This window comes from Lissotriton vulgaris, chromosome 1_1 (genome assembly GCF_964263255.1).
Source record: "Lissotriton vulgaris chromosome 1_1, aLisVul1.2, whole genome shotgun sequence".
NCBI lineage: Eukaryota > Metazoa > Chordata > Amphibia > Caudata > Salamandridae > Lissotriton > Lissotriton vulgaris.
This window is the reverse complement of record NC_141685.1, coordinates 989567985-989583472: the sequence shown is the minus strand read 5'-3', so window position 1 is coordinate 989583472 and position 15488 is coordinate 989567985. Positions and strand designations below refer to the sequence as shown.

The 15488-nt window shown below is 45.5% G+C and overlaps 1 protein-coding gene across 2 annotated transcripts in view; it reads right to left on the bottom strand.

The window, feature by feature from the left end:
• The window catches only part of AKAP8 (A-kinase anchoring protein 8), an 895754-nt gene that overhangs the window by 103353 nt on the left and 776913 nt on the right, over window positions 1-15488 (bottom strand). For both annotated transcript variants that reach the window (XM_086960773.1, XM_086960782.1), the window contains exon 12: window positions 7052-7182. In XM_086960773.1, coding sequence (XP_086816899.1) covers window positions 7052-7182 — 131 coding nt within the window. The remainder of the gene's footprint in view (window positions 1-7051; window positions 7183-15488) is intronic.

The window sequence follows — 15488 nt, the reverse complement described above, 5'->3', positions numbered from 1 at the left end:
TTTGGATCTCGTCCCGCCCTGTTTCAGCAGGTAAAACATGGTCGTGGTGCTGTCTGTTTGGATAAGTACTGACGACTGACGTATTCTGGGAAGGAATGCTTGAAGCCCTAGGAACACCGCCTTGAGCTCCAACATGTTTATGTGAAGCTGAGCTTCCCAATCTGACCAAAGGCCCTGAATTTCCAGCTCTTGAAGATGCGCGCCCCATCCTTTCAGCGAAGCGTCCGTCGTCATCACGAAGTCGTGATCTCGATGAATGAAGCTCAGTCCCTGGTTCAGGTTTTTTAGGATCTTCCACCATGACATGGCCACCTTCATACGGGTCGTGATGGTAATGCGATCCTCGAAGGTTCCACTGGCCTGTACCCACTGTTCGTCGAGTTGTTCCTGCAAAGGTCTCATTCGCAGACGACAGTTTGGTACCAACGGGATGCAGGATGACATCATCCCCAACATGGACTTGTAAATCCTCACGGAAGTGGACTTTTTTGCTTGAAGAGAAGCCGTCAGCCCCCTGATCTTTCTCATCCGATCTTCGGAAGGGTAGGCTTTCCCCGCTCTGGTGCATATCCATGCCCCTAGGAACTGAATGCCCTGGGCCGGAGTCAGCGAGGACTTCTCCAAGTTGGTTCTCAGACCTAATCGCTGAAACAACCGGATGCAGCTCTGTAGAGCTTCTGCTGCGTCCCTGAAAGATGGACCTGTTACCAGCCAGTCGTCCAGGTATGGGTAAATGTAATGCCCTTGCAGTCTTAAGTGGGCCGCCACCGGGGCCATGCATTTGGTGAATACCCTCGGGGCTGATTTGAGTCCGAATGGCAGGACTTTGAACTGGAAGTGGCGACTCTCCACAACAAACCTCAAATACTTCCTGTGCTTCCGATGGATGGGAATATGGAAGTACGCATCCATGAGATCCAAGGACGCCAAGTAGTCTTTGTCCTTTAACATGAGTAAGATCTCTTGCAACGACAACATTCTGAAGGGTATCTTTTTTATGTAATGATTGAGATCCCTCAGGTCCAATACCTGTCTCCATTTCTGGGCCTGTTTCTTTTTGATGAGGAAGAAATGTGAATAGAAGCCTCTCCCTCTGAGATGCTGTGGTACTTCCTCTATGGCTCCCTTTTGTAGAAGCGAGAGAACTTCCTTCTGCATTTCTGTGCGATGATGGTTGAGCCTGAGTACTGGAGGGTGGTCCGGTGGTATCTCCACAAATTCCAGTGTGTGGCCCCTGCTGATGACATCCAGGACCCATTTGTCCGATGTTATGGACATCCAGTTGGTGTAGTATTGAGACAGATAGTGGTCGTTGTCCGGGATCTGTAGTGTGGGGAGCGCCTGCCTGAAATCATTGACGTCTATTAGACTGCTGATTTTTCCCCCTGGCGTTGGATTTACCTCTGGACTGTTGTTGGTAAGAGGAGTTAGAGGATCTGTACTGGTTGTTGGTGTTAAACTGACGATATCCCTGCTGACTGTACGGTTGATATTGGTTGGATTGAAAAGAGGATCGTTGATTAAATTGTCCTCTTGCACCCCTCTTCCGAAAGGACTGAAACTTTCCCTGCTGAAGAGATCCCAGCGCTCTAGCCGTATCCGTGTCCGACTTTATGCCTTGCAATGCCTCATCGATATGTTTTCCAAACAGGTTCTCACCGTCGAAGGGCATATCGACAATCTTCGCCTGCACTTCTGGTCGAAAAGAAGTCGCCTTGAGCCAGCCCTGTCTGCGAAGCGAGACCGCCCCGGCCATTTGTCTGAAGGCTAAAGACGAAACATCCATGGCGATGCCGATAGACTCAGCCGCTGATTTTGCTCCTTCTTTAAGAAGGGCTGCCGCTTCTTCCTTTCGATCCTCTGGAAGCGCCGACAGGATGGGAGCCAGATCTGACCATATCTGCCTGTTGTAACGGCCGAGCAGAGCCATCGCATTTGCCGCTTTAATGGTAGAGGCTGCCATGACCGCAAACCTCTTACCTGCTCCATCCATTCTCCTCCCTTCCTTGTCTGGTGGTACTAGTGAAGTAGCCACCGGGTTTTTAGAATTTCTTTGCGCCGCCTGTGTCACAACCGATTCCGGCCTGGGATGACCAATGAGGCAGGCTGCCGTAGATTCTGGAGCTCTGTATTTCTTTTCAATTCGTGGAACCGAAACCGCAATACAAGCTGGTGTTTTTAGAATCTTGAGGCCCTCCTCCCATAAATGCGGGATAATAGGTATTGAGCGAAGTGACTTTTTGTTATCATCCTTGAAATCGTACAAGAAACAATCCGTCTCTTGTACGTCCACATCCAGACTGAATCTCTTGGCCGCCCTTTCCATGATATCATGGAAGCCTCCGATATCTTGAGGAGGGGAGGTAGATTTGAGTGGTTCAGGTGATGCAGCTGAAGGCAAAACGTATTCGTCCCATTCCTTCCCCGAGGCATCATGAACTAGCTCTCCGTCTTCGGGCTCTTCATCGTCATCGGAGTCCGTTAGGTCGTCCCTAATAGTAACCACCTGCGGAGATTTAACCCCTTGATCTTGAGGGTCAGGTGCTTTTTTAGGTGTCTGCGTGGGAGGCGTGTGCGTAACTGGTTGCGATGAATTCGCCTCTGGGAAGCGACGATAGTAGTCGTTTAGCATCAATCTAAGATCAGACACAAGGGTGAGGGGTATAGAAACTGTCTCTTGACGTTCTTCCTCCCGTGAGTCCTCGTGCTGCTCCTCTTCATCTTCATAATCACCAGATTCCTGGAATGATTCATATCTGGCAGATTGTGGCCTGTCCTTGAAGGAAAAACTTTCCTCCTCATCCGTATCTTGGCTTTTTATCTGAAGCTGAGAAGGGCTGTAGGCGGCACCTGAGGACTCCTCTCCCTCCGAATCCTGCTCCAACAGTGATGATGGCGGCAATGGAGAAATCTTTGTCCAAGAGGTGAACTCCGCGGACTTACTGATGGTAGCCGAACCTCTTGTCGACTGAAATGAGCGGATGGAGATCATGGTCTTCGATTGAGGAGAACTGTAAGCTTTAGCCGTTGAAAGTAAGATTTTCGTCGACGGAACCACCGTCGACGGGATCATCGTCGACGGTACCATCGTCGACGGGGCCATCGTCGACGGAACCACCGTCGACGGGACCATCGTCGACGAGACCTTCGTCGACGGGACCTTCGTCGACGGAACCTTCGTCGACGGACCCTTCGTCGACGGGACTGTCGTCGACGGAACCTTCGTCGACGGGACCTTCTTCGACGGTACCTTCATCGACGGGACCCCCGTCGACATTCGTGACATCGAACCTGTCGTCGACGGAGTCGTCGTCATCGTCGACGCAGCCTTAGACGAAGCTGAAGTCGACGGAACTGAAGTTTTCACCACAGACTTAGTAGCAGAAACCATCGAACTGGTAGAAGGTACAGATCCAGGTCCTTTAAGACTTGACTGCTTCTCCAGAGGAGTAATAGGAAGAGATGATGTCGATTTTTCCCTAGATTTACTCCTTTTAGACTCCACTTTCTCCACAGAAACAGAGGCCTTTCTTTTCTTGGGAGTGGAGTGAGAAGATTCTTCCTCAGAATCTGAGCCTGATGTGGCCTTCTTCTTCTGAAGCCATAACAGTAATCTTGCCTCTCTGTCACGCTTAGTTTTGTCAGAAAATTTTCTACAAAGCTTACAGTCCTTCACCAGGTGTTTAGGGTAGAGGCAATAAAGGCAGTCCTCATGTGGGTCCTCAGAGAAGAGTCTGGCCTTCCCACAGGATCTGCATGGCCTGAACAGCCTCTTCTTAGAGCTTTCAGCCATCATAAGCAATATGAATACACACAATACCTCAAGGTAGAAGGCAGGAAACAAGATTCCCAACGGGTCAAAAGTTCACACAGGAACAGAAGAAAAACTGAGCAGAGCTCAGGGAGACTCCTTTCTCACACGAAGGCGGTTGGAAATCTGAGGCAGGAAGCTGCTGCTGGGGAGTGTGAGGGCAGGGCAGCAATTCTGATTGGCTGGCTTTTGGACCAAAACAAAGAAATGGTCTGGTTACCAAATAGTACAGCCCCTATGGGGATTTTCTATGCAGTTTTTCTTCTCTATGATACTGCTTGGTCATTCTGTTACCGTGAGACTCCCACCATGACGACGGGGAAGATACAAGCATGTGAATCTATGAAAGATGTAATACTGGAGAATGGGTGGTACTAGCATACAGAAAAGTATAATTGAGGTAGTTTTAGTTAGTTAGAGAGAGGAGAGTCCAGAGAAGTCGGGAGACCTGGATGCAGTCCGAGAGCACAGAGAAATCCCAGACAGAGATGCTGAATTGCTTAACAAATAATCTTGGGAAAATTAATTTAGAAGATCGCGGAAGAATCTCGAGGAGGAAGACCGTGTCAGAGAGGGGTGCCACGCAAGCGTCGGTGATAGGGAGGCCATCTGTCCAGACCTGAATCCTGTCCTGAAGTCTTTGTTTGCCAGACCTTTCCTGGGGGACCTTTTCCGATTCCTAGGCCTGGGAGTTGGTTTCCACACCAGACTTGGTAAATATATCTATATCTGTATATGCGCTTATGTACTTTTCTCTCTATCGTCTCTCTCTCTCTAATGCAGTGTCATTGCAAAGTATAATTGAATGCAAATTTTGATTTGAATCTTCATTCTTGTGAGAAACTGAGTTTGTTATGTACCAGGTAAGTGGTTCACATGTATTTAATCTATGATAACATTTTAAAAGACATCCCGACTCTGTGATCATTTCCAAATGTGTAAGTATTTTGAAATCTTATGTCATTTCACCATCAACTAGTTCTAACTAATGGTCCATTGACCAGAGGAAAGAACTTTTGATCAGTGAAAGATTAGTTAGGGACCAAAAAGAGAACTAATCTAGTGAATTATAAAAACATGACCCCAGCGGATATTGCCAGAGTGTTTTGAATTAATTTATGTCCGGGGAATTGTCCAGCCGGACGATTTATTTCCCTGATACAAAAGTAATTCTAAAACCAATAGAACACTAGGTGTGATAGAAGCGGGACACCGTCCGGTGTCCGACTAACACACTGAGAAGACATACAACATACAAAATGACAGGCAATAGCAGGACATCTGATTAGAATAAGACATAAACCAGACAATCTAAAGTATACACATATGCAAGAAAAATTATATATACATTTTATGCATTTAGTGTAATGTGTCGACGACGTTTCGAACCATACTTAATAAAGGTTCATCCTCAGGACAGAGGGTAATTGCCTTAAAGTTACACATTTGCGAATGGAACACAATTGTGTGGCACCCAATACGGAAAATTCCTTAGACTTGATGATTTGCTTAAGAGCAAAGGACAAATTAGATCGTTTAAGAATGCCCTCGGTGGTAGGGTCCGAAAAACGCGCCTGATTCCCGGTGCAAGCAAGAATCCCCATTGTGGCCTTGCTATCTGTAATACCAGACCAGGGTACCTTGACCATCGTTTTTCGGACCCTACCACCGAGGGCATTCTTAAACGATCTAATTTGCCACACAATTGTGTTCCATTCGCAAATGTGTAACTTTAAGGCAATTACCCTCTGTCCTGAGGATGAACCTTTATTAAGTATGGTTCGAAACGTCGTCGACACATTACACTAAATGCATAAAATGTATATATAATTTTTCTTGCATATGTGTATACTTTAGATTGTCTGGTTTATGTCTTATTCTAATCAGATGTCCTGCTATTGCCTGTCATTTTGTATGTTGTATGTCTTCACAGTGTGTTAGTCGGACACCGGACGGTGTCCCGCTTCTATCACACCTAGTGTTCTATTGGTTTTAGAATTACTTTTGTATCAGGGAAATAAATCGTCCGGCTGGACAATTCCCCCAAATATATTTCCATTTGGTTTATATTTATCTTTCACTTCATTGTTTTGTTGCTCTAAGGACCCTTGTTCTTTACAATATAGTACCTACCCATGGTCCTCAGCATATTGCGCCTTGGGTGCCCTTGTCCCTTTTAAATTGAATTAATTTATGGGCACAGGTGAGTATGTGGTGTTAGATTACCTGTTGCTGGTTACCCACTGGATCATTGTTATCCTCGCCTCACCACCACTGACAAATAATCTCATTGATTTTCCTGTAAAGCAAGCCCTTTGCGATCCTTGTACTGACTGCAGATATCTCATACTGAGCATATTCTGCACCACAAAAACACACACAAATCTATATTGCTCAGCATCCTCAGAAAAAACTGACACATGGAAATGTATTCCTGGTATAATAAAAAAATATATATTCTAAAACCTTTCTAAGGAATGATGTGTGCATGTTTTATTGTGTCTGAATATAAGGAATATAGCTAGAATGGTACTACCTCACACTCTGGCTATACCTCTGACACCAAAATCATACATATACCGCTCAATACATAGAGACATTGCCACCAAAAATCAAGAAATACCATAGCACAGTATCCGAAACATCATCAGGAGCTGAAATAGTGTCTAGATTGAAATGAAATGTGTGGAAAGTTATCCGAGACTGCCGAAAGCAGGACAAGAACCATACTTAAAATGTCAGGTTAAGCACTAAAGAAAAGTCCATAAAATAATGTGGCCATTTTTTCAATGGGAAGAAGTTTAAGGATATTCAATTTGGCTGCCATAAGAAACCCTGAAGATGTCTGCAACAGTGGCTGCATCTTTTTCACTGATGCACAGTGTGCTATTACTAATTCAACTCCTCACAAAACAAGTAGAATTAGGCCCATTTTAACTCTGGCAGTGTTTTCTTTGTTGTGTGAGGTAGATACTAATAAAACATACACAGTGAAAATGGCTCAATACAATTATACAGCAGACAAAAACACAATATGTCAGAGGTGGGTTCGCCATAATAAGTTGAGAAATCAGGTATCGCTTGTGAGAGCAGTTATACATACGTCTTGAAGAATACCTCACACCAAAGCATTTACATGCAACCAAGATGCAGTTTTCTTCAATGAATTTATGGAGGCCCTTGATAACCTTCCTTACTGGATTTTAATTTTCAAAAGATATTAATAAATGAAAAACGTACTTTCCGGTTCCGATTGTGATCTATAGACCTCAGGTGCCTCTGGAGAAGGTGATGAACTGCAGGAATCAGCATATCACAGGCGACACAGTGCGCTGCTTCGATCTTGCGGAAGAAATGTTCGTGGCTGATACCTGATGGGAATTTAGATTCAGGTTTGAGGATTAACATTGTTTTACAAACTTTCAAGGGGGTTTATTCTCAGTAGATTGGAACGGTTTGACTATCTTATATTGACAAAAAGAAGAAGTTGCATGCTTGAAGGTGAGGAAAGAGTATTCATAAAGAGAAAGAAAACATTGCTCACATTTGGAATTTTGTATTAATTGTGTATTGCAAACTTCTGCATTGGTTGGCAGACGATTCCTTACTGAATACTGAATACCAGTTTCAATTACCCTGACAAGGCATTTTGGAACGTGAAGTATTGGTTACCTACCAGAAGACCGAACTGAAGTAACATGCTGAGCCTGGTTACATAGGATAGTCTATTAAGTCTTATGTTTGGAATATAAAGGAAGACAGCAAGAGTTATTTGCATGTAACAATGTTTCACAACCTGAGCATGTAACAATGTTTCACAAGCCTGAGCATCATATTATCATTACACTCCATCCGTTGTTGGTTGACGACATTCAGCAGATTGGAAAATGTCATTTTTGAGGGCCTAAATAGCTCAGAGAGAGTGTAAAATACCTGTACAACATGGTCGAATATGATTTTTTCGAAATCACATGGTGAATCATAGAAGCTACAAAAATATCACAATATCTAAATTAAGAATCATTTAAAAGAAATAGTTAAAAAGATGAAAAAAACTCATAGGGTAAAAACAAGCAGGGACCCTTGTAGTCAATAAAGTTTCTACAACACAATCACTTGCCACAGGTCCTAGCTTTAAAAACCGAAAGTAGGTAATAAACAAGTTACTTACCTTCGGTAATGCTTTTTTTGGTGAATGCAGTATCTGCCTCTGGATTCCACACCTTATGAATATCCCCTGCGCCAGCATTCCTCGGAAATGTTTCCTAGCTCTCCGTGCCGACAAAGTCATCACAATGCCTTGGCTCCGCACGCGGCTCCGCATGACGTCACTGGAGCCATAAGAGGACCACGTCGGCGTGATGACATCAGTTCCATCCATTTTTTCCGCACCACCGAGGCAAAACAGGCAGATTGACCATAGAGACAATGTATACAAAGTACACAGTATTCACACAAACACACACAGTGTAAAGTGAAATAGGAAATCAAAAGAAGTAACATTTCCTATAAACCTAACTAGGTCAAACAGAGGCAATATAAATTTCAATATGAAATAACCATATTAATCAATACCTCTTTAAAGGTATAAAAAAGGGTGGACATCGGGGAGTTGGGTGGGTCAGTGAGGAATCCACAGGCAGATACTGTATCCATCAGAAAAAGCATTACACAAGGTAAGTAACTTGTTCTTCTGATGGATACATCTGCCTGTGGATTCCTCACTTTATGAAAAGAATCCCACACCAGTCCAACCCCCGGAGAAGGGTGTCCACCCTTCTATACCAAAAAGTCTTGCAAAACAGAGCGCGTAAAATGGCCGCCCCTCCTCACTTCGGAATCCAAGCAGTAATGCTTCTCAAAAGTGTGGAGGGAGGCCCGAGTTGCGGCTTTACAGATATCCAATACAGGAACATCCCTGGACAAAGCAGAAGTAGACAATTTAGCCCTGGTGAAATGAGCTCTAAAGCCTACAGGAGGCTCCTTACCAGCTAGGGAATAGCATATCTTGATACACAAGATGATCCATCTGGATAAAGTGCACTTGTGCACTGCCTTGCCCTTCATACGACCAGCATATCCAACAAAGAGTTGATCATCTTGACAAAGTCTTTAGTTCTATCTAAATAGAAGCTAATCGCCCTCTTTGGATCCAAACGATGAACCCTCTTCTCCTCCTTGGAAGGGTGAGGGGGAGGATAGAAAGTAGGGAGGGTAATAGACTGACCTCAATGGAAAGGAGTAACCACCTTAGGCAGAAAAGCAGCCCTGGTTCTGAAGACCATCCTTTCAGCATGTATAGTCAAAAAAGGAGGCTTTGAACTCAAAGCCTGAAGCTCACTCACCCTCCTAGCAGAGGTGATAGCCACTACAAAGACTGTTTTGAATGTCAAAAGCCTCAAAGGACAACTATGCATAGGTTCAAACGTGGAACACATTAAAAAAGTTAACACCAGATTTAGATCCCACTGGGGCATAGCAAAAGGCGTGGGCGGCAAAATGTTAGTAAGCCCTTTAATGAACCTTAAGATTATTGGAGACTTAAAAAGAGAAGGCTGATCTGGCAAACAAAGAAATGCTGACAAATATCCTTTAACAGTGGCCACAGCACAACCCTGCTGAGCCAAACACAGTGAAAAACAAAGAACATCAGAAAGATGTGCCTTCAGAGGATCAATAGATTTCTCTCCACACCATCTAACAAATTTCGATCACCTATAGGGGTAGACAGACTTGGTGGAGTGTCGCCTTGCCGGTAAAATAACATCCACCACGTCAGGCAGGAGAGAAAAAGAATTCAGGTTGCCTCGTTCAAACTCCAGGCATGAAGGTGCAGGCTCTGGAGGTGGGGGTGTAGAACCTGCCCCTCCATCTGAGAGAGAAGATCCGCCCTGAGAGGGAGACGGAGCGGAGGGTGCGATGAGAGGTGAAGTAGGTCCGTGTACCACACCCTTCTTGGCCAATCCAGGGCTATCAATTTAACTTGGGCCCAGTCTTGGCAAATCTTCCTCAAAACCCGGGGAATTAAGGGTATGGGAGGAAACGCGTAAAGGAGTTGTGAGCTCCAACTCAACTGAAACGCATCCCCCAGCGCTCCCTGCCTCGGAAAATGGAGACTGCAGAATGACGGGCAGTGTGTGTTCTCAAGAGTGGCAAACAGGTCCACCCGTGGAGTTCTCCACGTCTCGAAGATGAGTGAAACTACCTCCGAATGAAGCGTCCACTCGTGGTCGGCGGAGAACTGTCGGCTGAGACTGTCCGCACGTACGTTCAGCACTACGGCTAGATGATTTGCCATCAAGGAAATCTGATGGTCCTGAACCCAGGACCAGAGACGCAACACCTCTCTGCAAAGACGGTACGACCCTACTTCTCCCTGCTTGTTGACATACCACATCGCGGCAGTGTTGTCCATCAGGACTTGAACCGACGGACCGCGAAGGGAAGGGAGAAAGGCCTTGAGCGCTTAACGTATTGCCCGCAATTCCAGAAGATTGATATGAAACAATCTCTCCTCTGGAGACCAAGGACCTTTGATCTCCAGATCCCCCAGATGAGCACCCCACCCTAGGGTAGAGGCATCCGTTATCACTGTGGTAACCGATGGAGGAAAATGGAAGGGCTTTCCTTGAGACAGATTGTCCTCCACGCTCCATCAAGACAGATCCGCTGCAGCTTCTCAGGAGATATTGTCTGACTCCTTTAGATTCCCGTTGTGCTGATACCACTGCCTGTGGAGACACCACTGGGGCTCCCTCATGTGCCAGCGCGCATGATTGACCAACAGAATGCAGGAAGCTAACAGACCGATCAGGCAAAGGACCTTCAGAACTGGAACAAACACTCCATTGTAAAACAAGGGAATCATTTCCTGAATATCGAGAATCCTTTGTGGAGGAGGGAAAGCTCGACACACAGTGGTATGCAGTACCGCCCCTATGAACCGATTGCGCTGAGAGGGCGCCAGGTGAGACTTGGGTCCATTTATCGAAAACCCCAATTTGTACAGCTGGGTTGTAACTTGCAAATGACGAAGCACCATCTCTGGAGACTCTGCCTTCAACAGCCAGTCGTCCAGGTAGGGGAAAACTGGAATCCCCGACCTCCAGAGATGAGCAGCCACCACTGCCATCACCTTTGTCAAGACTCGAGGTGCGGTAGTAAGACCATGAGGAAGGACTGTAAACTGGTAGTGTTGCGATCCAACTGTAAAACGGAAATACTTCCTGTGCGACTTCAGAATTGGGATGTGGAAATAAGCATCCTGCAAGTCGATGGACACCATCCAGTTCTCTTGTTGCAGAGCTTTAATACCCTGCTCTAGGATGAACATCTTGAACCTTTCCTGTTTGAGAAACAGATTAAAGATTCTGAGGTCCAGGATAGGACGTGATCTACCATTCTTCTTGGAGATCAGAAAATACCTGGAGAAGCAACCTTGGCCCCTCTCCTGCTCCGGAACCACCTCTATCGCAACTTTTTGCAACAGGGTAAGAACCTCCTTCTGAAGGAGAAGCAAATGGTCCTCCGTGCAAAACTCCTGACAAGGAGGGAAAGGAGGAGGGAATTCCCAGAAGGGAAGAGCGTACCCATTTTCTGCAAGATTCAAAATCCAAAGTTCTGAAGTTATTAACTTCCAATCCTGTAGAAAATGGGTAAGCCGACCTCTCACAGGACCCACATGAGCCAGGATGGTGAATCTAGGGCTGCTTTCCTGCATTACCGGGAGGGGTTGGGGAGGTAGAGGAGGAGGAGGAAGAGGTCTGCCGTCCGGCTCCACGAAGGCGACCTCTGCCTTTACCCCTGTTTAATTTATACAAAGGGTTCTGTTGTTGCTGTTGCGGCTGACGGGAACGAAAGGAAGATTTCCCAAAACCACAGTATCTTCTGAGGCCATAGCCTCTTGCCTGAGACTGTAAACCTAAGGATTTTGCTATGGCCCTACTGTCCTTAAATCTCTGCAAAGCAGAGTCAGCCTTTTTCCCAAAAAGCTTAGAGCCGTTAAAGGGAAAATCCAAAAGAGCAGCTTGAACATTCGGTGAAAATCCAGAGGACCTCAACCATGCATGTCTCCTAGTAGCAACAGATTAACCCATCACCCTTGCCAATGAATCTTCAGTGTCCAAGTCTGACTGAATAACTGGGCGAGCAGTAGCCTGAGAGTCCCCCAAAACTTCACTTAAATTACCCCAGTCTTCTTCGGATAATTTAGGAAGAATCTGCTTGGCAGATTCCATAAAGGCAAGAATGTATCTACCCAACAAACAGGTAGCGTTGGTGGATTTCAAAGCCACACTTGCTGATGAGAAGACTTTCTTCGCAGATTGCTCAAGCTTCTTGGAATCCCTGTCAGCCGGAGCTTGAGGAAAGGAACCCACAGACTGCTTTGAACATGAAGCCTGCACCACCAAACTCTGAGGTGAGGGATGAGAAGAAAGAAACTCAGGGTCCCCTGGAGGAGGCCTATACCTCTTGGACACAGATCTAGAAAATGCAGGAGCAGAAAGAGGATTGCGCCAAACCTTAAGTATCGGTTCCGTCAGGGCATCATTTAAGGGCAAGTGAGGCTCAACCACAGAGGGCGGAAAATCAAGCACCTATGTAAGCAGATTAGGCTTATATTAAGCCATATGGAGCTGTAAATCCAAAAGTTCAGCTGCCTTCTTGATCACAACATGATAAGGTGCGACTTCCTTTGAAGGAGAAGCTTTCTGAGACGCAAAATCTCCTTCCAGAGAAGTGTCTAGTCCACTTGCCTCACACAAGTCTTCAAATAAGTCCTCAGACTCATAAATTTCACCTTCCTCCATACCAGCCTGGTATTGGTCTTCCTCAATCAAGCTCTGCACTTCTCTGCTAGATTGCATTTTCGGCTGCGGCGTCGACGGCTCCATGAGCGGCGTCGAAGGTGGATCCGTAACAGCAACCTAAGTTTAAGGAGTCCGTGAAGAAGGCACGCCAGATGGAGCCGGGGACTGCCCATACGGCATTGACATCCTCGGCGCCGGAATTTGCCATGACGGCGCCATTGGCATGCATGGCAGAAAGGGGGCCTTAGCGTAATGTTGAGGCACACCCAAATTAAATGCCAATGGACCCATGGGACCCAAAGGTGAACCAGAGGGGCATGAGCCCCTGGCAAACACGCCATTCATCGCATTAAAAAAAATGCGATGGATCCGAACCCAGGCCCGGGAACGAAGGATATTGTGCTGGCTCGACATCCGATCGAGGAACCTCTGGAGTCTGAACCACTAGGGTCACAGGCGGAGCCACAGGAGCCGTAGGCGTCTCATCATCGACCGGTTTCGCTGAACCATCCGGAGCTGGAGACACTCTCGACGCCGGAGACTGCGCCGGAGTACCCATATATGGTGAACGGTCCTCAGTCGCTTTCGGAGACTCTGATGGTGAAGGTGAGACAAAGTCCTTAACACGCCTCCGAGGAGCCTTAGAAGGTGACTTCAAAGCTCGAGGCTTCGACGAATGGCATCAAGACCCATGCCTCTTCTTCTTCTTGTGTCTTCTCTTCGAGCCATGTGAAGTCAAGAACCTCGACTTCGAACGCTTTCGACCCCTTTTCTCCTTTCCTACTTTAGACATGTATAGCTTGGCTTCTCTTTCCTCCAAGGCCTTCGGGTTCATTTTCCTGCAGGAAGAAAAGCCCTCGATATCGTGATCTGATGATAAACACCAAAGACAATCATCATGCAGGTCAGTGATCGACATATGACCTCCGCACTCCTTTCAGGGCTTTAAACCTGACTTCCTCTGAACAGACATGGCAAAACCACATTCAGTCACAGACTAGAAACAAAGTTTTAAGCAAAGCCTTATTGAACCAAGTACTGAAGTCTACAAGTATGCTAGAGTATTTTAAGGTAATCTTGCAGTGGAGTTCAGAAAGCGTTTAACGTATACTGGATTATGAGGTACCCCTCTGTTTATAAGGTCGAGATGCACAAATGAATGTTGCTGATAGTGAACATTGGATCACTACTGATTCACACTGAGCAACTTCCAAGGCAACTTTGTGAATCTTGGCTAGCACAATTCCAGTCTTTTCAGATGGATGCTATTTATGGAGTATCCTATACCCAACAGGAATAGTTTCATCTAGAATGGATGGCGTGTCATTGCTTAGCCAGGTTTCTTTCACAAAACGAAGGTCAACACTTGAATCTTTTATCAGATTCCTAATGTTGAGACACATTCATTTGTTATTCTGGGAAATATGGAAGAGAAGTAAGGAAAATTTGAGATTTATAAGAGAGTAGGATTAGTGGCTTACCTGTAATTTTAGTTTGCCTTTAGAGGATTGAAATCATGGACACTAAATTGCACTACTCAAGCAAGCAAGATATCCGCAAGCAATTTACAAAATAAAAATATTTACTTTAAACCAAAAAAGCAATTTTTTTTTAGAAATGTAAAACTTTCCATAAAGCGTATTTTAAAAAAAAATAAGGGCTGTAAAGAATAGTGGCAGGAATAACTTTTTCACAAACGTTTTACAAAACAAAATTAAGAAAAGCAGGGCAATGCAGGCAGACGGACTGCAGCCAAAGGATGACAGAAATCTGTCACTGCTTCTTTAAGGGAGTATCCCATCATGCACTGTCAGTGATAATTGCTCCAGTTCTTTCTGATTGGAGACGTAGGATCCAGTCTACTATTATTATTCACTGCGTCTATTCTTCCACTGGGGAGGAAGGAGGTTGTAGTCCTACATGTATTATTATTATCTGTTTATGTTTTGTTCCTTTGCATTTTACTTGTGAATGATCCATTATCATTTGAAGTGTGAGTGCTTCATTATTAATATTTGGAGGTTTTACCATTATTATCTGCTTTTCTATTATCTCATGCATTTGATTATTTGTATATATATATATATATATATATATATTACCTACTGGCGGTCGCCAGTAGGTATATATAGTTAGGATTTTTTCCCTATGGGATTTCTGAAAATTCTATGTCTAATAACTTTGGCGTTTGTGGACGGAATCGGCTGAAATTTTCAGGAAAATGGCACATTTTGTTTCTGAGCAGCTCCTGGAAATTTGGGGGGGGTTCGTCAAGGGGGGGCCGAGAAAAAAGGGGGGTCCCAAAACGCGTTTTTCCCATGTTAATTTCCATAGGGCGGTTGGACTCACTTTTAGCCCGAACGGCTGAATGGATTTCCACGAAACTTGGCAAAATTGTAGGGACTGTTAGCCCGATGTGCCTTTGCTAGGTCTCAATATATGTGCTTCAGTGGATTTTGAGAAATTAACGTTTAAATCAAGATATATATCTGTAACAGCGCTCCGGGCAGCGAACTTTTCGCGTATCGGAACTTTGCGAAGCGAAGCTGATTGGCTCTCCGGTGTCTGTCAACATTCTAAACAGTCCGGAGCGGCCGCCATCTTGTCTCTCGGTAGGATCGAGAGACAAGAGGAGGCCAAAACAAAGGGGGAAATGAAGGAAAGGGGGCAAGGTAGACCCCTTCTGACCCCCTAGGATTGATGAGGGGGATATTATAGAGCCACGCGGGGCCCCAAAAAAAAAAAAAAAAATCAGATTTTTTCGCCGTAGAGACGCGTCTTGGTAAGCGAACCGGGCAGCTAACCGGGCAGCTAACCGGGAAGCTAACCGGCAGTGTAACGGGAGTCTGAGGAGTAGCTGATTGGCT